The sequence below is a fragment of the Aulostomus chinensis genome, chromosome 19 (genome assembly GCF_037954235.1).
Source record: "Aulostomus chinensis isolate RoL2024-O1b breed Wild chromosome 19, RoL_Achi_v1.0, whole genome shotgun sequence".
Classification (NCBI taxonomy): Eukaryota; Metazoa; Chordata; class Actinopteri; order Syngnathiformes; family Aulostomidae; genus Aulostomus; species Aulostomus chinensis.
In genome coordinates this window covers 20,787,448-20,813,304 of record NC_141338.1, presented here as the reverse complement: position 1 = coordinate 20,813,304, position 25,857 = coordinate 20,787,448, and the positions used below count along the sequence as shown (strand labels likewise).

The following is a 25,857-nucleotide window of genomic DNA, read 5'->3' as shown; positions in this document are numbered from 1 at the left end:
CGAGTCACAAGTTGAAGCTTTTTGTGTGTGTGTGTGTGTGTGTGTGTGTGTGTGTGTGTGTGTGTGTTTGTGTGTGTGTGTGTGTGTGTGTGTGTGTGTGTGAGTATCTTTATTTTTTTTAAGATGTGTTTGTCCTTGGATATACGTTCGACCGGCTGCTGAGTTCTATTGTTGACCTTGACTAGTTAGAGTGGGGGAGACAGGAACCCTACAGCCAGTTCATTAATGAACATCCTCCACAAATTATCCTTACTAGTGTTCGTGTTCACTTGGCCGTCTGATCCAACTGTCGTACCAGAGGGACTGTCATCGCCAGAAAAACCACCACATCAGTCATGAATGCAAGAGGACAGAATGACCTTTACTGACATTTAAGGGGCAGATGCTGTCTAGCAGCGTAGTAAGAACCCTCACTGGAAAATGGAAAATCAGATTATGTCTATTTGAAGAAAAAACTGTGTAAGTGAGCAACCAAGTGCGGTGGATGGGTTCCACATTGGGAAGCGAGACCAGTGTTCCACACACATCGCCAGGTGAAATAACTGTTTTACAATTTTTGCAGCATCATTGCAGCAGGAGACGGCCTATCTTTTCCTTTCAGCCACAATTGTCCCCTAACCTCGACAAAAGTGTTTATTGGAAACCAAACCTCGATTGTTCCCTCAACCTGTCAAATGTCTTTGTGCTAGAACCTGTCCAGAACTTGGCCAACCATGAAGCAGACACAACAGAACCGCATTTATCCACACATTTATAACGGGGTCTCAGAGGAAACATGCTTCTAGGTCAGAACTGCTGATGTTCCCCACTGATTCTGAACCTGACCTTGAGTACTGGTCAATACCAAGCGCTGATCCAGAACTCGTGAGGGAGAACTGTACAGATGTGGCAAAAATAGATCAATGCAGCCCTTTATCTTTACTCTCATTTTCTTATTTCATGTGTTGAACTACAAGATCTAAACCTTCTTATATACACAGACGTTTCACTCAAATTTTATTCTCAAATTGGTTCACATCTAACACTCCCTCACAACTGCAGGCCACAGCAGCCCTGGATCACCACATCCAGCCCCTCACCTGCGAGTGCACAGCCCAGCCCCTCAAGCAGCTAATACAACAATCAGAGGGGTTCTGTTTAAATTGGACGGCAGGGTGGGGGAAGCCGCTCTATGAGCCGACTCTAGCCTCACACATCAAAACACCAGTGCTTTTCACTGGCGTCCATGAAGCTTGAGGAGACCCTGAGGCCAGTTGACACGCCCTGCTACACGGCGCCAAGTTACAAGGACCTGGACACGATTCCTGGGAGCTGAAATCCTCCCAGAGGACAAAAGAGGCTACAATTGGTTATTGATACATCAGTCAGGAAGAGCAGTACATATATATATATATATATATATATATATATATATATATATATATATATATATATATATATATATAAAATATAAACTATTCTGTTCAACCACATCAGTACAATTTGACCACTTAGGAACAGCATGGATATTTGTGTGGAAGCTACTGACAGGTGCAGTCTGCAGGGTGTTTCAGTCAGCGCAGCGCGACAGATGCTGCCCACATTAGGAGACAATAATGGCAAGAAGAAGAAGCCTTCAACATGAAACAACAGCCTCCTTTCTCTGTTTTTCTTTGCTGTGCTCTCTTTCCATGTTTATCTCTTTTGTTTCAGTTTATTGCCTTTTTATCCACATCCAACTTGTAGCATTTCATTTTGTTGCATTTATTGTTTTTCCATCCTCCATCCAGTCTTCTTTTCAAGAAAAGCCTTCAGGGAGCAACAGTTTTTCCACTGCTGTCAACAAGTTATTTTTGGTTTCCTTTCTGTCTTCTTTTAATATCTAGATTGTGCAAACTATTTCCTCCAGTCACGATACACTCTCATTTCTGTTCCGATTTTTACCCTCATTCTTTTAATTTATTCAACCCATGTTATTGCTCAGCTTTTGTATTATGATTTGTTGCTTTTCTTCATCTAGTAAAAGTGGAGTCAGTTTAACTTTGGTTTTGTGCTCGTAAATCAGACTGAATTAGCACATAAGGGACATCAGTTCAGACGTGTCAAAATCTTTAGCACGTGAGTCATTTCTTTTCAACGGTGTCTTTCTACATTTCCCATGATAACAGCTTTATCAAGTGCAGTACAAACATCACAAATCTGTTTTACAGGAGCTGGATTAATGATAATTTTACACAGAAGCCAAACATGAACTGTAATGATAGATCCATGATAGCATTTGTACTGTCAAAGGAGGAGCAAGTCTGCAGGAAATGAACGTGAGTCAGTGTAATGTCCTCTGAATGCCTGCGTGCAAGTGTGTGTATGTTTCAGCCCCATGAGGAATCCCTTTTCATTGGAATGTGTCTTTATTTTCTCCCATTGTTGCCGTGGGCGATGCTTTGATGCAGTCTGTGATGTTTCATGTTGTGTGAAGATTCTCTGAATCCATCAAACGATAGTTCAGCCTCTACTGGGTTCTATTAGAGTGTGTATCACTCTGTCATGGAACACAGCAGGTTCAGCTGGGTACTACAGTTCAGTGCAGGCAACTGTCTGTGATATCTGTATTACAGAACTCCTTCTGCTAGTGTGAGAGTTCTCGGCCGGACCGGCGGGCCGGCCCTGCAATCACCAGGCTCGCTGGGTGATCTCCTTGCTCAGTGGCCCAGTTGTGGAGATTCTCGTTGGCTGCTGCTTTTCCCAAAGAATCAGCACCGAGTGAGACTCAGGCTTGACGCTGCCACAGATCCATCATGGCTGCCAAGTAGCAAAAACGGTCTGATTACAGCTAAACAACACTTAAGTGTGAACATGAGCCACCCAAAAGACCGTCCTGCCACCCTGGTGAACTGAAAGCATCTAGTATGAGCTGATCTCAGGAGAGGTGTTTCTTGACAGCATCTCCCTGTTGTGTTTCAGGGTTTGTACCTTTACCTTAAAGTACTAGAGTGACAAGTACTAGTACAAGCACTGGGACCGCTGGGCAGCTGCAAATCAGTCTTGCCTGTACTCACCAACTAACAGCAGTCCAGCCATGTTGTAGACTGACCTGGTCTCGTGTTCCTGGATGGAACCCAAAACCACACACAGTACTCAGCCTGGACCGGCCATGGTCATTTCCCTCTTGTCTCCAGAACAGTTGCGTCTCCTGACAGCTATGCTGGTTGAAAGAGTGTGATGATCCAGTAACATGTCAGCCATGTGTCACTGGGCCAGTTTGGAGGTGCCATCCTTCATTCTATGGGCGTGTTCATGTTTTAACCTGAGCCAGGTCATATGACTCCATCGGATCCACACAGGCTTCATCGTACACACTTATGTACTTGATAAAATAACAATATATGTTGTTTTTGTTTTGAACACAATGACACTGACTGTTCATTTGGCCCAGAAGAGCATCTTCTGATTAGAACCACTGCAGAACTCCTAGTGGCCCGTCAAAGAGTCCAGCAGACCTGGTTCTCCTGGTTCGCACATCCTCTCAGCTGATGTGAGGAGTTGAGCCGGGCTCTGTCTGTTTTGGTGGTATCACTTGTCTTTCCACTTGCTTTGAAAGCCGTTGCTGGTTTTTTGTTTCGTATCTGTTGGGATTCAACAGAATACACACAGTCGTGCTTTATTCGCTTTTGTCATTATCATGCAGATATTTGGCTGTGCATTATTGTGTGGACTGGTTTCCATTGTCCCTCTGTTCTGTTGTTGAGGTCTGCTATATTTCCACCATCATTCAGATGATGGTTGACTGGACTCCATTTGAATTCCCATAAACCTGACTTAGAATTCTCCCTTTCATGAAGAAGCAGTTCAGTTGGTTTGTATCCCACTTGCACTGTGTCTCTAGTTGGGTACAGGGAACTGATTCCGGGTAGTAATTTAGGTATTTACTCTAATCTTTCAGCTCTTTGTTGTTCGACGATCACCATACGGCACTGGACTCAAACACAGCAGAGGCAAGCGGGTGAAACTCCTGGGTGCTCGCTTGCTCGCGTCCCTTGCCAGTTCAAGTTGCTCGTGCCCTGGGAGGATGTTTTGTTCTACTGGTGGTGCAGCTCCTGACACAAATGCCTTGACTGGTTTCTCCTATTATTCCACTCAGGACTGGTTGAACATGGAGGCTATTCTGGCTCTAATGTGGCACGGTGATCTGATTTATTTGTAAATGTGTTTTGTCATTCTAGTCCAAGTCGTCCAAGCCCACCGATCACTTACGATCAGTGGCCCGATTACTTTCCTCTGGTTGGAGCTTCGTTGGCTGTCGGGGAAGTGACAACATAGTCAAGAGTTTGTCTAACTGGCTCAATGTCTGCTCACTAACTGTGGGAATACTGTGTGTGTGTGTGTGTGTGTGTGTGTGTGTGTGTGTGTGTGTGTGTGTGTGTGTGTGTGTGTGTGTGTGTGTGTCTGTGTCTGTGTGTCTGTGTCTGTGTGTCTGTGTCTGTCTGTCTGTATGTGTGGGAAATTAGGCTGTTATTGTGTCTCTCTACATTCCTCATACTTGAACACACTCTGCACCTGTTCTTGTCTGTCTAAAGCGCGCACGCGTGCACACACACACACACAATAACACACTAACTCAAATCACAGCCTTTCATCACCAGCCCCAACACCAACACATTTGATGGGAAAATAAGTCTGTAGGACATGAGACATAAATCCAAATATTTTCAACAGGAAGAACACAAATACCCGTGTATGTGTGTGTGTGTGTGTGTGTGTGTGTGTGTGTGTGTGTGTCTGTGTGTGTGTGTGTCTGTCTGTCTGCCTGTCTGTTCTTGTCGTCGTTTTGGAGCTTTAGGTCAATAAGTGTGGTTTTATGATCAGAGCACAAACTCAGTTCTCAGAAGGGAAAAGGAAGAGGAGGAGATTTGAAAGAATTTCACTGTAGCACTAATGACATCTACAGACAGGGTGTATGTATGTGTGCACGTATGTTTGTGTGCATGTGTGAGTGTGTTTGTGTGCACGTGTGTGTGATGGCTTCAATTCTTGGATCTTTAAGCTTGTTGAAGTTGCATTTCGTAATATCACTTCCTTCAAGATTTTTTGTGTGAGTTTGTGTGTTTGTTTGTGTGTGTGTGTGCGCGCATGCATGTGCGTGTGTGTGTGTGTGTGTGTGTGTGTGTGTGTGTGTGTGTGTGTGTGTGTGTGCATTTCCTGGCCTCAGCCTTTAATTCCCACCGTTCCCAGTGTTCCTTGCTCCTCATCAGATGTGGTCATTGTTTCACTGTTTTCCAATCGTTTGGAGGAAGTAAACAGAGCCGAGACTCTGTGAATGTCTGGAACCCAACTTTGACTTTATTGAAGCAGCTCAACTGTAGGGGACCTTCCAACAGCAGACAGGTCACCCTTTGATGCCTGTTACATGACATGGCCCAGATTCACTGGATGCATCATGAGCTCTCTATTACCCCTTTCACACTGAAACACCTGTCAAAGCGGGTTCTTGTACCCGCGTTTGCTCGGCATCAAGGCGCATTCAAGCTTCCAGCAGACGCGGGTCTGAGCTCCCGCTGTGAGGGCTGCGTGCTCTCGTACGTCATCGCGCTGACAACGTCATCATAACACATAAAAGTGCGCCGTGTCTCAAAATGCCGGTGATGTTCCCATAAATCACTGTGTCCCTTACGGTTCCAGAAATCTGCCGCCGGATCTCTTCCTCACTGCGGATGGCGAGCAGCTCGTGGACTTCACCATCTTGCCAGTGCGCTGCCATGATTGATGAAAAAGATGTGCAAGATTGCGATACAAGTTGTTTATAAACACGGTCGCGCTTGTGCAGTTCACATTGGGGTTCCCTTTTGGTGGGAGTTCCCAAGCAGAGATTAATTCACCTGAGATCATACCCATGTAAATAAAAGGAGTGAAACAGAGTCTGGGGACATCAGCAGGAAGACTGATCTTATGGCAGAGGCCAAAACTTTATTGAGAGATGAGTGAGCGGCTCTCACAGACCAGACCAGCCCAGCCCAGCTATATACTGTGTGTGTATATATATATATATATATATATATATATATATATATATATATATATATTTTTTTTTATTTCTTTTTTTTCTTCTTTTTTTTGTCCCAGAGCTTCCACAATGACAGCCTGACAGGCGGCACAGTGACAAAATCAGAATGCGACAGGAAGGTCTCAGGAAACCTGAGACAACGTGGGTTGCCTTTTTCACACCACAGGCGAGCCGAACAGTCGAAGCGAGCCGCTAAACCCCCAGGTCGCTTGGAGGGTTGGTGGAAGCGGGTCGAAATGCCGAGTCGACCCTTTCAGAGTGCCCAAACACCCGCGTTTACCCACGTTTTTGGTGCAGTGTGAAAGGGGCTTATGAGGGTGAAAGGGAACCAATGGCTCCATAATGAATCCATAAATAGTAATGAGAGTTGTAGAACCTCAATGTGACCGGGTGCCACCGAGCTGCTGCTCCGACGCGGTACAGCTCCTCGCCAGGCATCATCAACCAACGTTGCATCACAGCTGGATGTGATCACGAGTCAAATGAAATGCGTGTCACCAAACCCAAGTGTGATTGCTGCTGCCAGATGATGAGATGTACATTTTAGAGGTCAGAGGCTGAAATGTGTTAGTAGTTGTATTTAGTGGCAGCAGTTAACATGTGAAACAAAGCTTTATGTCACTAATTTGGTTCCAGTGCTCAAAGTTTACTCTCATAAACTCACTGGCTCACCAGATGATCTCAGGTTGCCAAAATTTGGCCCAGATTGATTGAGTGTGACTCAGTTCTCAGTGACCCTAACTAACTCTTGTACCCCTTATTTGCTAGCCAGCCCTACTGATCATTGGATAGGAAGTTCAGGCAGCAACTTCTTCTACGTTGTAGATTTGATTCAGAATCTAATGCTTGCAGTTCTTCCGTTTGTCCTTTATACTTTGCATGTACAAAGAGACGAGCAACTAATAATAAATAATCAGCACCAGTTTTGCCTTCAGAAGTAAAAGAAAATGGCAGTGAGCCCTTTTCTTAATTTGGAAAAATGTCAGCAGGTTTCTCTTTGAGTGGCCATTCTGTTTTTAATAATTTCTCTCAGGGATTGTGGGAAGTGAGATGATGTTTTTAATAGTGCCCCCAAGTGTTTTTTCATCTTTCTCTTTTATTTCTTCTCTCTGTGTTTTATCATGAGATTATAACCACATCTGCATTGCATTTATATGCAAATACCCTAAAGTTAACATAGCAGCCATTGTCTTTTTGGGGGGATCGAGGTAGATTAGGTGTAGCTGTGGAGCGAGTTACTCAATTTGATGTGAGTCAGTGGGGGAGACATAGAGGCGGGAGCTTTCAACAGTTGTTCCAGGGTTTGCGTCATGCGGCGCGAGCTCGCGTCATGGCTGAGTGTTCGCACGCTATGTACACACACACACACACACACACAGTGGCATGATGTGGGGACCCCCACTTGAAGGCATGACCAAACACAGGTATTGTGTTCTCATGCAGCCGCTGTACTACTGAGGAGGAACATCACTTGTTTGGAGTCATGACAGGATTCTGGTTCAGCCTGCAGTCTCACATTTTACTGCTTGTTTGCTGTGAGATTCCTGCCCCGCCGCCGCCGCTGCTGACATCATCAAAAACATCACTGCTTTGTGTCTCCTTTAATCCTCAGACTAGCCTGAGAGGCTGGAGGACTGAAGATGTCTTGTGACTGTTCAGTATGTTAATAACTTCTTATCAGTGGCCGGTGAACTATGTCAAGTGATGGAGCAGATAGTTACCGAGGCTACCACATTGCCACATACCCTACAGCACATATTAGTTTCAATAGATAATGTTTGCAAAGTCATAGGTTAATGTTTAAATCATTTAAATCTATTACAAATAGGCTTTGTGTGTGTGTGTGTGTGTGTGTGTGTGTGTGTGTGTGTGTGTGTGTGTGTAAAAAAGATTCCTTCTGATGGTGTTGTGTGTTTGATCATTACAGGTGTACGCTCCGTCTGCCAGTACAGCCGACTACAACAGGGACTCGCCGGGTTATCCCTCCTCCAAACCTCCCAGCGCTGGCTTCCCCAGCTCATTCTTCATGCCAGGTACACACACACACACACACACACACACACACACACACACACACACACACACACTCATCCCAACCGAATACTGAAACACAGTTCAAGGAGTTTAAGGGTTCTAAACTTAACCTCCTTGGATGAACGTCAGCAGAAGAATATATTTACACATTATATTTATTTATAAATAATCTTTATATTCATATATCACACTTCTATTGAACCTCCTTTTACTGCAGGAAGCTTAGACGTTAGCGCATGTTTCACCTGGGACAGTTAAATGAGCAGGAAACCTATTTGATGTGCAGTTTCGTATGACATCATCACTGCCACAGAAGGGTGGCTAAACTTTTGACCTCAATTCTGGGTGCTGTGCGATTGTAAAAAACTTGCCACCCAATCAAATGCATGGACACAAAGCCTCTTTTCCCATGTGGGAATGTCGTTGTGTTCTTCAGATGGAAGCTGGAACGGGGGAGGATATGAATCTCTCTTCCGTGTTTTGTTCTGATGTCTGGCTCACATGATGCATGTAGTTTGCTGAAGTCGACTCTGGTTCAGCACCAGCAGCTAAAACGCACTGTTCCCATTGGTATGGTGTGGATGGGCTGCGCCCTCGCCACAGGTCTGATTTGGTCTGAATTCAGCCCAATGGTGGAGTCATAGTCACAGCTTATTTATCCTTAAAATGTTTTTGAAGCACATTTAACTCCAGGGCGCATTATAACTTGGTGTCTGTTGACTGCAAAGCTTAAAACATGGATACAGTTCTTGGTTGACATGGCCCCAGACAGCAGCTTTGTTTGTCACAAATCTGTGTTTACCAAGTTATTCTTAACCTTGAAGCAGGAAACCAGATGAGCCATCTACATGGATGTTTACTGGAATCAGGTTAGTGTACAAAGTGGGTCAGATCGTTACACTGCACGTAGGTGCTGAGTGAGTCACAGGAGGATTTAAAGGAAAGAGGCTGCATAGATAATAACCCCTGTATGTTTTTACCTGGTAGACCGACTTAGCTACAAAGCTCAGCAGCACATCAACATGTAACCCCCCCCCTCCCCTATTTTTATTTTCTGCCACCATCAGACGGTCACCACAGCGGGGATCCCTGGAGCAGCAGTAGCAGCAGCATGAGCCAGCAGGGTTACCACAGCAGCATGTTGGGAGGTGGGAACTCAACCCATGGCCCCTCCCAGAGCTCCTCCTACTGTGGAATTCACCCTCATGACAGATTGGTGAGCAGAGCTGTCAATCACCCTGAACAAAATCTTAGGTTCGGAGGTGATTTTGGAGCAAGGGATTACATGACGTTTTCACAAATATCCAATTAAGTTTCCTTCAACCAGATTACAATTTATTTTAAAGGTCTGACTTGCCATTGGTTAAGTTAAATGGTTTTTACATTGGCTTGGCCTGGTTTCAAATATTTCCTTCTGCTATCTAGTAAACCCATGTAAGGCCAGTTTAATTTAACAATTCATAACACAACAAAATATCATCTGATAACAAGTGGATTGTTTGGCAGGCCAGTTACCTTAGAAACTGGCCTGTAGAACAGTTTAGGTACACAAGTTAAAGCTGTAGAACTCGTTTGACTTTGTTGTCAAGCTGTGAAGTGAACCTTCTGTTTGTTTGTTCGTGCCCTGACCACTAGCATGTTAGCACATTAGCATGTTAGCATACATACATACGTATTCAAATAGCACATATACACGACAGCACTACACCCATCACCTGGTCTGTGTTTTGTTTTACTGTCTTTTTGCTTGGTGAAGCCACACATTTGCATGTCTCGTCACATGACCTGCGTTCCTGTGTTTGTGTAATCACCTCCCTGTGCAGAGCTACCCAGCACACTCGTCAGCAGATATCAGCTCCAGCCTTCCCCCGATGTCCAGCTTCCATCGAGGGGGGGGCAGCGGGGGAGGGGCCAATCACTACAGCACCGCCTCTTGTACCGCCTCCACCAATGGCACAGACAGTATCATGGGTAAGTTACCTGTGTGCACGTGGTTTTGAGTGCCTGCATACAGAAAAGTATGACAAAAAAGAACAAGGTCAGTTTTTAGAATATTAAATTTGCATTATTGAATATTTATTGATCATGATGGGAGGCAGGATGCATTAAAGGAATGCGCCAACTTTTTGGAACTTTTGTTCCTGAAGCTGTGCCACTGTACCATGTGTTTAAAACTATGATGTCTATCATGACTTGTAATGGTTAGTGAACATTTGCCCAAGATCAGCTGTATGAGTGCGGGCAATGTTTGGTGTTTCTGAGTGAAGTGTTAATGGTGACTATTCGCAGAGGTGTGCTGCAGTTACCACTGCCTTTCATAGCACTTAGCGAACTAGCATTCCAGTGCATGTCGAAGTTCATCAATCGCCCTGTCAGCTTCGGAGAAGACAGCAGAGAATGGATTTCACCTAAAGTTCGTGTGCGTCTTTTAGCCAGAAAGACAGCGTTTTGATCACCAGTCACATAGGATGTGCTTGGATGAGTTGAGCACTTATGGCACCAGCACACCGTGAGCTGTTGAAGTAGTACGATGGACATTTTGAAGGATGGCACTTATGGTGCTGTTCAGCTGTGCTGGGCTCCAGCTTAAACATCCAGTGAGCACAGCAAACTTTTTGTATGAAAAGACCAACTAAAATCTGTCTAAAGTGTAATTGTGACAGTCTGAAGACAACTAGTGATCCACCGAGTTCAAGCCGATGACAACATGTGCTAAACTGTCTGAATGCGAGCTGAAATGGTGCCACAACCACACAATTTTGCTATCTTTAGAAACAGGTTGTCCATGAGAAACAGCCATGGATATCATCTAGTCACTGATAGCGGGTCATGTGTGTATGTCGTGTTATATTTTACATGTTTGAGTTCACTTGTTTTACTTATTCAACTAAAGTTTTGTGTATGTTTGTCAGAGCTGTAGACTTCAGACTGGACTGAGCTCCGACAGAGAGAGCATGACTGGACTGTACGAGACTGTGTTGACCCTTCACTGACTTCTGACCTCTGACCTGAGACAATCATGGCCTGGACTGGAGGCATTTCTTATTTGGACTGAGCACTTTTGATGTGAGACTTTCCAAAAAAGCTCTGCTATGTGAATGCTTCCATTTAAAAAAAAAACATGCTGTAACCTTAACTCACTCTGATCATGTTGTTTCTTTAATCTTGGAATGGATGCAGTCGCTGTGTGGGCCCCGCTCGAGCCAAGAGAATGAGCTTGGGTCGGACGCCGGCCCATTTCTCCTGAACCTTTGACAATGCATGATTCTTTTTCTCCACAGCACTGACAAATGAATCAAAGGCATTGCGCACGATTCCTCTTTCTCTCCTTCACTGTCCCTGCTCCTCCCTGACTTTTAACCTCAAGCAGAGCAGGGCTGGGCTTAGGTTTTGTGGCCATGAAGGGCTTTCATCTGGACTCCTCTCCCTCTCTTCAACAGATGGCATCAACAATCTGTACCAGTCAGAAAACAACATGAGCGCTCCCACCTTTGCATTGACTGTTCATGTTGAAGTTCAATGTCAGGGACTACAGGAAGTCAAGAACTGAATGCAGTTGAACTGTGAAAATATGCAATAACTAGACCTTCACACACACGCACACACACACACACACACACACACACACAGATGAGTGTAAACAAAAGATGAACCCAATAAAAAACATGGAGTTGTGTTTTTAACACATATACATGATACATGGACACACACCTCAACAATCATAGTATGAGCAGGGCTGACAGACGCGTCTCTGCCTCTGTAACGCACGTATCATGGACATGGCCAGAGAGGAAGCGGCTCATACTGTCAGATCCTTGTGCTGATACTATTCTTTCACCTTTAAAGTTACTGTGAATGGCATGAATGAAAGGAACAAATTAAAAATGTTTTACAGCCACGTCTTGGTCTACAGGAAGCGAGCGTTTCATCCTCGGAAGATAACGAATTACATCTCATTTGAGGCTCAGTAATAGGATGAAGGTAATTGCTGGATTGGAAATGATAAGACACACCACAGAGACCAAGTCTTGTGTTTACCAGTGAACATGTCCGGTGACCAGGGGCCCCAAGCAGTGTGGAGAGGCCCTTCTCCATTTTGCAGACCACAGTTGCAGCTAAGGAACAGCTATGGAGACAGGCTGCTAACGTTAGCTACCTCAGCTAATTCATCCAATGTTACACCTCTTGTAGCATCAGTTTCCGTTACTGTAACTCAGGCTGTCCCACTTGAGTCTTTTATCAGTTTAGACAATCAAGAAGACAGGAACACGCTAAACTACCCAGCTGCCCAGAACATCTCACACATGCTCCGTAAGGGACATGTCAAGTGGAGGGAGCCCCTGGAGGAGAGGGATGTTCGCAACTTGACAAATGGGGCCGGAGTGATTTCCAGCTGAAGACCACACTAACACTACGCCCTCCAACCCTCCTCCTGATGGAGGTGTAAAGAGGATTATTAAGTGGAAAGAACACTTCTCTAATGTGCAAGCATCCACTGAATATGTGTGTCAGCCCACTGAAGTCTGCTCCTACACTGAACAGCAGGCATGTCGAGGCCTCCATGGGGACGATGGGCACGTGAGCCAGCTTTCTCAGGCAAACTGCAAAGATTCTTGGTTTGTGAAAACCATACATCAGCTGCACAGGTACCTGGTTAGATGGGCCCGCAGGTGCGGACCAGTGTTTGGATCTGGAACTGGTGTTCAAGTGTTCAACTGGTGGAGCTGACTTCTCAGGGTATTGTTGAGAAACAAACATTTATAACTGCAGTGATTTACTGAATTGACATGACAGCGCGCAACATACCGGATAATCTCCCACAGGTGACATGTGACACCTGCGGCTTTGTGTTGGGACAAATCTTGAGGATTAGGGGTGACCTTTGACGGCCCAGCTCAATAAAAGAGGTACAAAAAAGTTGAAGGCAAAATTTGAGAGAAGTAGTTCTTTGACCAAACAACTAAATTTAAGAGTCCCCATAGGAGACAAGACATCAAGCATGACTTACCTATGCCATAGCTGCCCTGCCTGTCCTGGTGGGGTTCGTGTCTTTGTCCCCAGCAGGAGCAACTCCAGCTCGACTGGGCTGGAGTATGAGGTGGTGTGTTTGAGCAAATGAGGTCAAAGTTTACAGAGAATACAGAAAATAGATGTTAGAAAAAGGTTGAGTTGTCTCAGTTCATTTAAAATGAAATACAATAGAATGAGAACAAAAAAGAAGCTTATTCTCTCTTTGAGGAGGTGAAATAGACAGAGAAAACAAAAATCCATCTCATCTCCTGAACACTCCCCTCCTTTGTGGCTATAATCTCTCATTATTGAAAAAGATTTTCCCATGCATATGTTCTACATTATACATCCGGATTGGAGTGTGCGTGCGGTGTGTGTGTGTGTGTGTGTGTGTGTGTGTGTGTGTGTGTGTGTGTGTGTGTGTGTGTGTGTGTGTGTGTGTGTGTGGTGTATAACTGTAATCCCTTAGATGGTTTACTAGGCCAGTAGTGTGGCGTGAGTAAGACATGAGGCTTTAACCCCAAAACATATGTTGGTTCTCTCCCTCTCTGTCTGTCCGTCTGTCTTTCGCTCTCTCTTTCTCGCTCCCTGTCTACCTGTCTCACTCCCGTCATCTGTCTTTCTCCTTCTCTCACTCTCTAACAGCTTAAAGAATCCAGTCCTGCCAATCTCTGTAATGGATTCATTTGCCATGAAAGGATGTGTTTTTGTCATGCTGTGTGTGTTTGTGTGTCCGTGCGTTTAACTTGTGTGTGCGAGCGGAAACTTTCCATCTGGGATCGGCTATCAAGAGAGATGAGCTGTGAGCATGTCAGAGTCTCAGTGTTTGTTTGTGTGTGTGTGTGTGTGTGTGTGTGTGTGTGTGTGTGTGTGTGTGTGTGTGTGTGTGTGTGTTTTGGGGGTGGGGGGTTCATCTGGTGCTGTGAGGTCACATCCTTCCTTTCTGGTCTCAGAGCACTGCAAGTGTGTGAAACAGATTTGGTTGTATTCAAAACCCAGCATTTACACATACACACACACAAACACACACACACACACAAAATGTCAGTCAGTAATATGGCATTAATGAAGCTTGTGAGTGTGAGCTTCACAGGGCTGACAGGAATTTAAAGAGGTGCTGATGAAGTGTGAGATACCGTCAGCTTCTCTTCATACGAGGTCACGTGATCGAACATACGGTTGCTTATTTTAGATGTAAGTTTGTCATAATGAGCGTCTAAATAAAATGGCATGGTGTGTACAAACAGCCCAAACCCGAGTAATGCTGCCTGCAGCAGGAGCACAGAAAGGCAAGTGGAGCTGTTCAAAGTGGGAGGTTTGTGCACAAAGATGGGCGGAGCTGCACAAGGAGGGACTGATTATGTATGGAGGCGCACATCTGTTGTGTGCTGGAATATCTCCACCTCTCAAAAGCAGGTGTAGATTGTGTCGTAACAGGAAAATAGCTTTTATGTTTTCTTGAAATCTGACCGCTTTAAAAGTGTAGTTAGCTTCAATACGTTGTTTTAGATTAAATAGGTCATGAACACAGGAGCCAAACAAACTGTGAAGTTCATGATAAAATTAATCAACTTCTTCACTGATGCCCAGCGGGAGAGTTGAGAGGCTGCATGTGAGAGAAGGAGAGGGAGGACGCGTGGAATGGACAGCGGTAACACTGCTGGGGGCGTGTCCCGGCCGTCCCAGCCCGGTCCTATCTCACCCTCGGTCCCCACAACCTTGTTTCCTCACTTAAATACTTCTCTAATGTTTCTGTGTTTAGGGGACTGCAATTTGCACCATTGATGTAGAATGTCCCTGTGTACCTCTTGCCCCCCCAGGTGTTCTCGCCATGGATAACTCAATGTGCCAGTCACAGTTCTAATGAATATGTGCTGCAGTTTTCAGTGTGTAACTGATGAACTGATGATGTATAACATCCTTATTTGCAAGAATACATCCCACATCCCTCTTTCTCCCCTGTGTATGTGCCTGTGTGTGTGCGTGCACGTGTGTGTGTGTGTGTGTGTGTGTGTGTGTGTGTGTGTGTGTCACAGCTAACAGAGCACAGAGTGGAGCAGCCAGCAGCTCTCAGACAGGAGATGCCTTAGGGAAAGCACTCGCATCGGTAAGTACATTCTGTGTTATACACACACACACAAATACACGCACACACACACAACTATTCAAGTATTTTCAAGTGAATTTCAATTTCAATTTTTTTTCAAATTGCAATTCGACTTTTACAATTTGCTTTCGTCTGTTTTTCTTCAGATCTACTCTCCAGACCACACAAACAACAGCTACTCGTCCAACCCCTCCACCCCGGTCGGCTCACCGCCCTCCCTCACAGGTATGACCACCAAGCACCTCCCACCAGCTGCACCATCGCTGAACCAACACAAAGACTTGGTTGAAGCAGAGCTGATTTGGGATATGGACAGGACTCTTGACATACGTTGATCACAAAAAAGTCTTGTTCCAAATGACCATTGACTTGACTTAGCTGACTTTGACTTGACTAGAAGTCTTAGTAAATGACTTGACTTGGACTTGCCCAGAAGTCTTGAATACAGCTCTTTGAGGCAGAGGATATATTTTACATTTGTAAAGATAATTCTGATCTCGAGATGCTGTAGCCTAGCATTAATGCACGATTTTCGTCCTTCTTCCTCCTCCTCCTGGTTGAGGTTGTTCTCCCGGCTCCTTAGAGGGAAGATTTACTTCTACTAATAATAACTGTGTTGAACTTGTCTCTAATTGTTGCTGCTACATACACCGTTTGATATTTCTCTGCTGAGCCTTGTGACAGATAGCTTTAATTATGAGCACCACTTTGACAAATCGTTAAACCTACCGGCTTTGTGAACACAAGCCCCCACCCTCCTTCCTTCTCCTCCTCCTCCTTCTTGCCATTATAGCTCTTAGGATATTGCTTGCTAAACCATAATTGGTGTTTATGATGATGCCAGAGTTACTCCACTTTTTACAAATTAGAAATGAAGCCTATTAGAGCAAACTACATGCAAATTGGTATCCAAGGCTAATTCTGCAAGGATGTTTTACAGTGTCGGACGCAGAATAATTTACCCTGACATTTAATACATATATTTGTATTTGCACATGAATGTACCCAGGTGATTATTCATTAATTAGCATATGTAAATTAGCATGTAATATTAATAAAGACGAGGCGCAAGAAAAGACTGCAAAGCAAAATGGGAACACAGTAAAAAAGAGAAACATTGGCTTAAGAGAGGAGATCAGAGAAACAAGGGAGAGATCAGTGGTGAGGGGAGTGTGGAGTAATGGAGGGATGAGACAATAGAATAAAGGGGGAGAAGAGATGGTACAGTATATGAAAAGAAGAAAACAGGAAAGGAGAGGAAACAAAAGTGAGAATAGTGAGGGGAAGGTGGGGCTACGATAGAGGAATAGAGAAGAAAGGAACGCAGAGGACATGAACTGGTAAGAAATGTAGGTAGGAAAGTAAAACGGAAGAGAGAGAAAGAAGGATAAGAGGACAGGAGGGAGAAGGACAGAGATAGTGCTAGTTAATGAAAACCAGTATGAACACTTCTTCTAATTAGAAATGAAAACAAATACTTGAAATTAAATTTGTTTCTTAATCTGTTATATATAAGGGGTTCTATTACGTCAGCCATGTTTACAGAAGGCTAGAAATACATCCATTTTGCTCTGTCAGAAAGAGTCGCTTGTTCAGCATTAAAAGCAAAACCAGATCTGTTCAAACGTACTTTCACCTAACGTTTCCACCGAATGATTGACAAGCATCCATAGTTGGATCGATTCAGTTTCTTCAGCAGTCTCAATGATGTGTCAATTTAAGTCACATGATCCCCATCCCTCCTCATTTGTAAGGTTCTCTGCACTCAATATGTTTTGATTATGTCTGACTTGTGATTTCTGAACAGTTGTTGCCTCTCTGTGAGGAAACAAGAACAAATAAATAGGCCCGCTTGCTCTTTCCTGCTGGCAATGTCTCATCAAAACAGAGCTAAGTTAGCTGTTCCATATACGAGTATATATAAGGCCAGCTAAGTTCGCTTGAATTTTACTTTTGTCCATCTAGTATTTGGTAGATGGCTTCATAAAGCTGATGATTGCCAAGTTAGATTGTATGTGCCCGTTATTGCTTTTTACATGTCTCCAAGCTGTCTTTCAAACACATCTTGTGAGTATGTGTCAGTGACCAAGATGTCTCTGGAGGTTTCTGTCCAAGCAGGCAACTGTGTTGTTGGCCAGTTCTCTAAAATCCCCACTAGCAGATGGACTTGTTATTATTTTGGTTACGTTTTGTAAATGAATTTGTGCCCTCAAATTAGCTTCAGTGTCAACACTGTCTTCTAGTTTGCTTATTCTTTTAAAATGTGTTTGGAAAATGAATTGGAGCCAAAGGAAAATTAGTAACTTATCCAAGTGAGACGAGACACCGTTGGAAGAACTCTATACATGTTAATGTCCGTTCACGCAAATGACTGTCTCTTCTCCGTCTACCGGCTAATGAGGCCTTTCAGTGCAGATTCAACCCTTCAGAGCCACGACAAACAAAAAAGGCAGGAAAGAACAGAGACACAAAGCTTGTTTGTCCTACAGCGGTCTCATGCTAATGGCCCATTTGTACCTCATTCAAAGACGCAAATCTGATATTAGCATTCCTGTTATCAGATACAAGTTGGTTTGAGTTTGCTTTCTCCTCTACGTCCCTGTGTCTATTATGTAGGAGCATCACGAGTGGATATGATGAGAGAACCCTTGTGTGTAAAGACGTGTTGTCTGGCGTTGGGTGCAGCATCTTGAGTGGTTCCTTTCTACACCATAATAAAAGAGATGATATCTGGCTCTAATCCACAAATCAATCTCCATCCATTTTCTGTACATGCTCCTGCTGTGTCAGGTCACAGGGAGCACATGGGCGGATGAAGAGTTGTTTTGATCTGAATATAACAAGGGTGCCCAAGTACACTTGATTCTGGTTCACTGGTTTGGTTCTTGGTTCGCCACATGTGCAGACATGATTGCCTGTGTATGCAGATGGGAAGCAAGATGAGGGGATGTGTCCTGGCTGCTGCAGTAGCGCCTCCTCTGGTCAGTTGAGGCACCTGTGTGACAGGGAGGGGAACCGAGGGGAATAGCATGATCCTCCTCCCGGTGAAGCTTCTAAAAAGAACGTCCTGAAATGATGCGTTTGTAATGGAGGAAGCATGCCATAGGCTGCTGCTCTCCCCGGGGTCAGAGGGAGTGGAACAACAACCAAGACACCTTGTTAGGAGGAAATACTGAGGTACAATTGTGACAAAATACTTCAAAAGTAAAAACAGAAAAAAAAACAAAGAAAATAGATATGAACAAAAACAAGACAAATAGCAAGTTTCAAATTAGGTTCTTTACGGTTTTTACAAATCTACATTCTCCACATTAATAACCGATAGACAGATTTTACTGATATTTCCTTGTCCTCTCCTTTCTTCCCTCCTTTTGTACTCACTCTTTTATAAATATGTACCTTTGTCCATGATCTCCCACTCATATCTCCCTCTTCTCTGAATCTTGTGATGCACCCTTTTAATGTGTAGTGACAGCTTGTAGTACCGCATCTCCTCTCCTGATGATGTATCCTTGTGTCCTCTGTCCTAGCTGCTAGTTCAGCTGTCTGGTCCAGGAATGGCGGTCAAGGAGCGTCATCGCCAAACTATGAAGCTCCACTGCACTCACTGGTATGCACGCTCAAACACACAGGACCACATAGTTAACGTGTCTGAAATAAATATGGCGTGTTCTTCCTTTCTGGCATTCCTTCATTGGTAGTTTACCATGCACACTTGGAGAGTTGCTTTGTCTGCAGAGTTTTGGGGATCTGCATTTCAATTGAGCTTGAATATTGAATCCAAGTACAAATTTCCCTCCCAGACAAAGTCTATAGTTGCTATAGTTGCTCACTCTGCAAACATGACAGCTATTCCTATTTATATTTAAACACAACGGAGTTATCATGGACAGTGCAGCTCTTGTGGAAAACACAGTCTTTCTAAAGCACACAGGGTACTAACCCTAACCCTTCATAAAAGGTTTAAAGATATGATTTAATTTTTCAAAGACAATTATTTCCTAAACCAGAGAGAAAAAAAATAATGTCAGGAACAGTTGATATACCTTTAGTCCATGAATCAGTCAGAAGTATCGTAAGTTACGGGTCATGACACGATGGAAAACACCTGCAGGATTTTTATTTATTTATTTATTTTTATTTATTTTTTTGTTTTTTATTCTGCAGCAGAGTCGTATTGAAGACCGTCTGGAGCGTTTGGACGATGCCATTCACGTACTGCGGAGCCATGCTGTGGGCCCATCAACAGGCATGACCAGCGGGCACGGGGACATGCACAGTCTAATCGGGGCCGCACATACGCACAACGGAGCCATGGGTGCGCTAGGAAGCGGGTACGGGACAGGACTGCTGTCGGGCAACAGGCACTCTCTCATGGTAGGACCTGAAAAAAATGTTTTCACACTGGTGATGATTTCATGGTGATTCAGATATGTGATGTGATGGTAGGAGGAGCAGAACAGAAATCAGAGTAATCCCATTATATATTGAGCTGTTGGGGGTTTTTTTTGGTCAAACATTATAAACTGCATGTCAACAAAGATTTCTGCCAGGAAAAAAAAATTGCTGTTTTAAACCACAAAGCCTCCAGTGAACGCAAGAGGCAATGGCACGTTCATTACCTACATTAATTTACATCTGAAGTTTCAGCTGACAATATATAGTCAAAGAAATCAGAACCTGTTCCATTGAACTCAGGGAAGGTACTCAGGGCATCGGTGTTTGCTTAGCTTAGCTAAGAATAGAAGAGTCTGAATTGAACACATGAGGGAAGAGAGCAGCGCTGTTTCCCATATTCAAGACTTTTGTCTTTTTTAGTCAACTTGAATCAATAAACATAAAGAACCAAACAGCTGTGTTACATGAAGGGACGTTGGAGAGAGAGAGAGAGAGAGAGAGAGAGCACTGTCAAACACAGCCAGTATAAACACATTCAGATGCCTGAACATGTTCACTCATACTTTGTTTATTTGTCTTGTCCGTTTGTGCACATTCACATGAAGATACACCCGTGCAAACACACATATGTGACACAGCGCACGCCATCACAGCCCCTCCAACACAGAACTGAATGACATCATCCTTCAGGCTTGTGAGGGAACGTTTTAAAGCCTGGAATGTGACAGAAACTTTACAGCTCCGTACCTGGAGTGATGTCACTCACTGATGTCAGTGATAATAACAATGAGGTCAACAGGCAGGCAGCTTCACGCAGTCAGATGACCAGACACAAATGTCCTGGTCAGATAAACCTAGTAGGAGACAGAGCCAACAGTATAATGGAGTAAACATCCATCAACCTGCCTGATGGTCGAACTGCTGATGTTTTTTGACGTGTCAGACTACACTATAGTGAAGAATTGTTGTTATTTTTAACTTGGGATTGAAGCATTAGTACAGATCACCAGTAGCTGTCTCATAACTCTATGTTCTGACACGCTGCAGTCTGCAGGGGGCGCTAGCATGTTTCACATTATTCTCACCACAGTAGTTCAAGAGACTTGTCCCTCTCTCTCTGCTCTTTGTTAAAGTATTTACTTTGAAGTGTTGTTCCCTAAATGAAGAGCACCTGTGTGTGTGTGTGTGTGTGTGCGTGCGTGCGTGCGTGTGTGCGTGCGTGCGTGCGTGTGCTGGCTGGCTCCCACAGAGATTATACTCTTCTCACGCATATCTGTCCAGCTGTCTCTCTCTGTCTCAGTACTGCATCATTGTCTAGGATAAACACACTCATTTTCCTCTCACATTCTCCCAGCATGACCCATCATGTTTTTCCTTATTGTCATCATATACAGTGTGTGAGTGTGGATTGATTGACTGATTGATTGATTAACTGATTGATTGATTGATTGATTGATTGATTGATTGAGCAATAGCTTTGCCATCTCACATAGCATGGCCAAATGTTTGAATTATGTGGATTATTTATGAAAAATGAATCCCTGTGAGTTCGGCATTGTAAGCCCCTCTGGGATCTCTTTATAAGGCCATCTGCCTCGGGCCGTATTTCACTGGGAGGGGTGTGCAGGACAAAAGGCAAAGTTTTGCAAAATAAAACACTGTTCAGATCATGTTTTTGCTAGTTTTATAGTTTAAGTGAGGAAGAGGATGAGTGATCCCATTGTCAGGGAGTTTTTTAAATCATGCATGGACTCCAAATGGTTGAACAACCGAGTTCAGTTGAGTTTGGGTCTGCCTTGGATAGGTGCTGAAGGTGTTTTGATTCTTTCTTGACGTAAGAAAGTAATGTGAGAGAAAGAGAACCTTACACTGAATTTGACAAAGCAATTTGAACATCAGTGAGGCTTAAAGTTAGGGGAAATCTTGTGAAAGGGTGACAGGATTTAACACTTCAAAGAAAAGTGTGAAAGTAGAGAGCAATGTGTTTGGATTCATGGTGTAATATAGACTGTGTGGTAAAGCAAACACCCCATATTTAAGAAACAAACTTGCAAACTCCTTGCAGAGCTTGTTGTAAGCACTTTTCTGCTTTCTGTGTCTCCACAGAGCCAAATTTGGCGTCTAGCTTTATGGGGTGATACGATGGTTTAGCCCAAGAAAACACAAAAACTTAAGTTATTGAGAGAAATGTCTGTACAAAGTACTTTTCAGTTAAATCTTGAAATGATTTCAAATATGTTTATATATTTTTTCATGTGCATAACCACTGGAAACAGCTTAAAAGTGAAGGATGTGTACGTAAAAACATAAAAAGCTATTCATGGACTTGGCAAACACAAGTTCATAAATTGCTCCTTGTGTGTTGTGCTGATGCATGTGTGTGTTTATTCAGGCACGAAAGTATTGGCTGATAGAAAAGCAGTCTCATTAAGACCGAAACACAGCAAGTCTGTAACCACACACACGCACACGCACGCACACACACACACACACACACACACACACACACACACACACACACGGACTGGTGGTGGGTGTTGGTTAATGTCACAGTGTGGGGACTTGAATATATACTCACATTGTGGGGACGCACAATAGAGATGTTGAAAAAAGAGGCACTGAAGATAAGCATTTTCCTTCAGTGGACCTCAGTTTGAGCAATGCTGGATTTGAGGTACTAAATCTGAGTTACAATCAGTCCTGGTTGTAAAATGAATACAAAAACATAGAGCAGCATAGCATCTGCTAAGTCCTGATGTGATTGAGCACTGTTTCATGATGTTATGCAGTTACCAGTAAACTTGAAATAAACACCGTATTTGCCAAAACCCAGAGCCAAATACGTCTGGGTTCTTACGAGTTCAGGGGACCCTTAACAGTTGCGGTAGTATGAATAATGATATGTGTACAGTGTGTAGGTCCTTGCTCCTTCAAAAACACAAATACTCTCAAACATCACCGTCACTGAGACATCACCTAACCAGACCCTGATTTTAATCCTGGCCCTACAACAAAGCCTTAGCCAAACAGCAATTTAACATATGGGGTCCAGCATTTTGGTCCTACTAGGTGTAGCAGGGTCATAGTCTTTGGACCCCATAACTATAGCTGGACAAGTACACACACACACACACACACACACACACACACACACACACACAGTCCAGTGTAAACAGGAAATTTGAACCAAAATAAAAGGAAGAGGCTCACTGGAGAACAAAGAAACAAGTGGAAAACAAAGAATCAGCTGAGATGAAGTCAAATGAAGCCTTTGTGTTTGTGCAGTGACTTTTTTCTATATTTGTCATTCACACTTCAAACATCCGGGGACAGAACGCTGCTCCCCTCCTCTTCCTCTCTATCACACTTCTTTGTCTAGTTTCTGGCTTTTTTTGCCCTCTGATATCTCTTCAGGTCTTAAGCTCTGTCACATGAATGAATGCACACACGTGCGCTCGCACATACACACACTTTTACTTGATTATTGACACATTTATTACACACACTGTTACATATTTTATGTCAATTTTGAGTTCATATTTCTGTTTACATGTACTTGCTTTTTCCCTCTCATACTCTTGCCCTCATACAAACACACACATGCATGCATACATACACACACAGTTGCAAACGTACACAGCTGTATGTAGTTTAGCAGTGTTTGGCAGAGACGCCTGCAGGCTGAGGTCATAACTCTGGGAAAACAGGTGGCAGACCGATGTGGGAGAGAGAGAGAGAGAGAGAGAGAGAGGGAGGGAGGGAGAGCGAGCGAGTGAGAGAGTGAGCGAGAGGGCAGGGGGAAGGGAGAGAGGGAGAGGAAGACAACATAGACCTAAATGCAATATACACACACTCAGAAACCATAAACATACTTTAACAGAACTTGATACACACATGCATTCCAGCTTTTTGTCATAGATTTTTACTTGAAGTCAAAATCAGAACATAAAAGCACTTAATACTCGACTGAAACATTTCTTTCACCATCAATCACCATTCCCACCCATAATGCTCCAGTTTTGTCTTTTGAGGTGGTCAGTGTGTCAGAATTTGCACGTTGTGATCTAATTTAAAACAAGCTAAAGACGGCAAAAAACAACTGGCTTTGTGGTCGTCCCCTTAAGGATTTTATTTGTGTTTTTTATGTTCTGTGTTTTGTGCCTCTGGTGATGTGAGTCACAAAAAGCCTCATGGTCCGATGAATTATTGCACTGCATCATCGCAACTCAGTTTGTAAGGTTACACTCAAATGAGGGGAAAGGTTAGGGAAGAGAAGTATTTCTCTTCCCAGAGAGGTGCCTGGTGAATTAGATCATAATCTGAATCACTTTGCCATAAAACACACTAATGCTTTTGAATTGTCTGCCTCTCCTCTATTTTCTTGCTAAATGAATTTCTGGATGCGCAACATACTGAAGAGGCGCACAAAGCTCAGTGAGATATCGTTGTTGAGCTAGTTGAGGTGTGGCGTCCTCACCAGGTAATCGACACTGAGAGCTGTAGAGGCGGATTCTCGCCTCCTCCCACTGATTTTGTTCGTAATTTCATTGTGCAAACCCCCCCCCCCCCCCCCAAAAAACAGCTTGTATTTGGTGTGCGCGTGCATCAGCGTCCCTGCAGCCACACTCCTAAGCCCCCAGTTTTAGACAGACACGAGTCAGGAATCGTCACAGATACTGAAGTGGAGCGAGTTAACTAGAAAGTTAATAAGCCACACATTCAGCTGCTGCCAACTATGGTGCTCACAGGCAATAATATCTTTATCGCGTTACATTTGTCAGAGAGCCCACATGAGGTCTCAGCATATTATATTTAATTTAATTTTACCCCATTTGTGTGTGTGTGTGTGTGTGGGTGGTTATGACTCAGGAGGTAGAGCGACTGTCTAATAATTGCCAGGTTCCTCCCCAGACTGTTTCAAAGCTTGTGATAAATACAACTGTTGATCTGAATATATTACAACCAGCTCTCCGCCACAGTGATGGACGTCAGGTGGAGACAGTGAGAAAAAGAGAGAGAGCAGGTGACACTGGGTCACATGACAAAAAGGAACAACCAGTGTGACTCCATGGCGATGTCCTTGTTCTCTGAAGTCTGCGTGGCCATGTGGCATAAAACTGTTGGTAGCTTGTATTTGTAATGCAGCGCACAAACTCGTTCAGTGCAGTCGTTTCAGCACACACACACACACACATACACACACGTGTGCACGCGCGCACACCAAGGCCTTATTGTAATTAACTGAAAAATTTACATGCAAAAAGATGTAAACATTTACCTTCAATTACAATTATTACAAAATAAACAGCAATAAAAAAAATTTTGTTTTCTGAGCATTTCTTTTCTCCTCATTTGCTTGATACTCCTTAGTTGCTGTATTTCTCCTCAGGTCAAATATGTGTGAGGTCATAAATCCCAGTGCTTCACGTACATGAATGTAGGACAGGGGTGCCGTTTCAACGCGGTCTGCTTTCACCGTGAATTGACATGAATGTTTGTGAAGAGGAGGGGTTATGATTATTGGACATTTTTGTGCAGCTTTGTGTGCATGAAGACAATAAACACTGAACTCAGATGACCTTGATAACTGGTTAATACAACACGCTTCAGGTCCAACAACTCATTTGCAAAATGTTACTGGACTCCGTGTCTGCATTAAATAATAGATAAGACTGAAAATAAATGAAATAAAATAATTAAAAACAGTGACACAAATAAATAATTTAAATGTATCATTACAGTATTTTAAATGGGCCATAACATAATAATTAATTGACTGTTTTTTTTTAAAAAGAAATTGCAGTCACAGGTGACTAGATTCAAAAATTAAAAATGTAGAAATTATGTGTAGAAATTCCAGTAAAAACATTTATATGGAGCACACATATAAATTGTTTTTCGTAAGTATTAAATTATAATTACAGGCTTCATGGGGATTCATACAAAAATGTAAAAACAAACATTTTTTCATGTTCAGAATTCACATTTTAAAACTCTAAATATGATAGACAATTCCGGATGTCCTTTCAACAGATAACCCAGGTCGGATCACCTCAGGAAATTAATTTCTTGGTATTTATCATCAACACTCACACCTCCATCTTTCCCATCCCGCCATTTTCCTGTTCCATTTGTTATTTTTTTGGTTGACATGATACAAGACAGAAGTCTGTCGCACTTCACTCGCCACAGAACACGGAGAAAGAAGGAATACAAACACGCAGCGCTGCTGGAAAATGTTGCTGTACTTTTCCTCCCAGGAAGTCCAACC

At 43.5% G+C, this 25,857-nt stretch overlaps 1 protein-coding gene across 9 annotated transcripts in view; it reads left to right on the top strand.

Moving 5' to 3' along the window:
* Positions 1 to 25,857, top strand: part of tcf4 (transcription factor 4) — a 202,535-nt gene that overhangs the window by 156,354 nt on the left and 20,324 nt on the right. For all 9 annotated transcript variants that reach the window (XM_086188291.1, XM_086188293.1, XM_086188292.1 and 6 more), the window contains 7 exons: positions 7,965 to 8,070; positions 9,139 to 9,287; positions 9,895 to 10,042; positions 15,118 to 15,188; positions 15,335 to 15,413; positions 18,719 to 18,798; positions 19,356 to 19,565. In XM_086188291.1, coding sequence (XP_086044417.1) covers positions 7,965 to 8,070; positions 9,139 to 9,287; positions 9,895 to 10,042; positions 15,118 to 15,188; positions 15,335 to 15,413; positions 18,719 to 18,798; positions 19,356 to 19,565 — 843 coding nt within the window. The remainder of the gene's footprint in view (positions 1 to 7,964; positions 8,071 to 9,138; positions 9,288 to 9,894; positions 10,043 to 15,117; positions 15,189 to 15,334; positions 15,414 to 18,718; positions 18,799 to 19,355; positions 19,566 to 25,857) is intronic.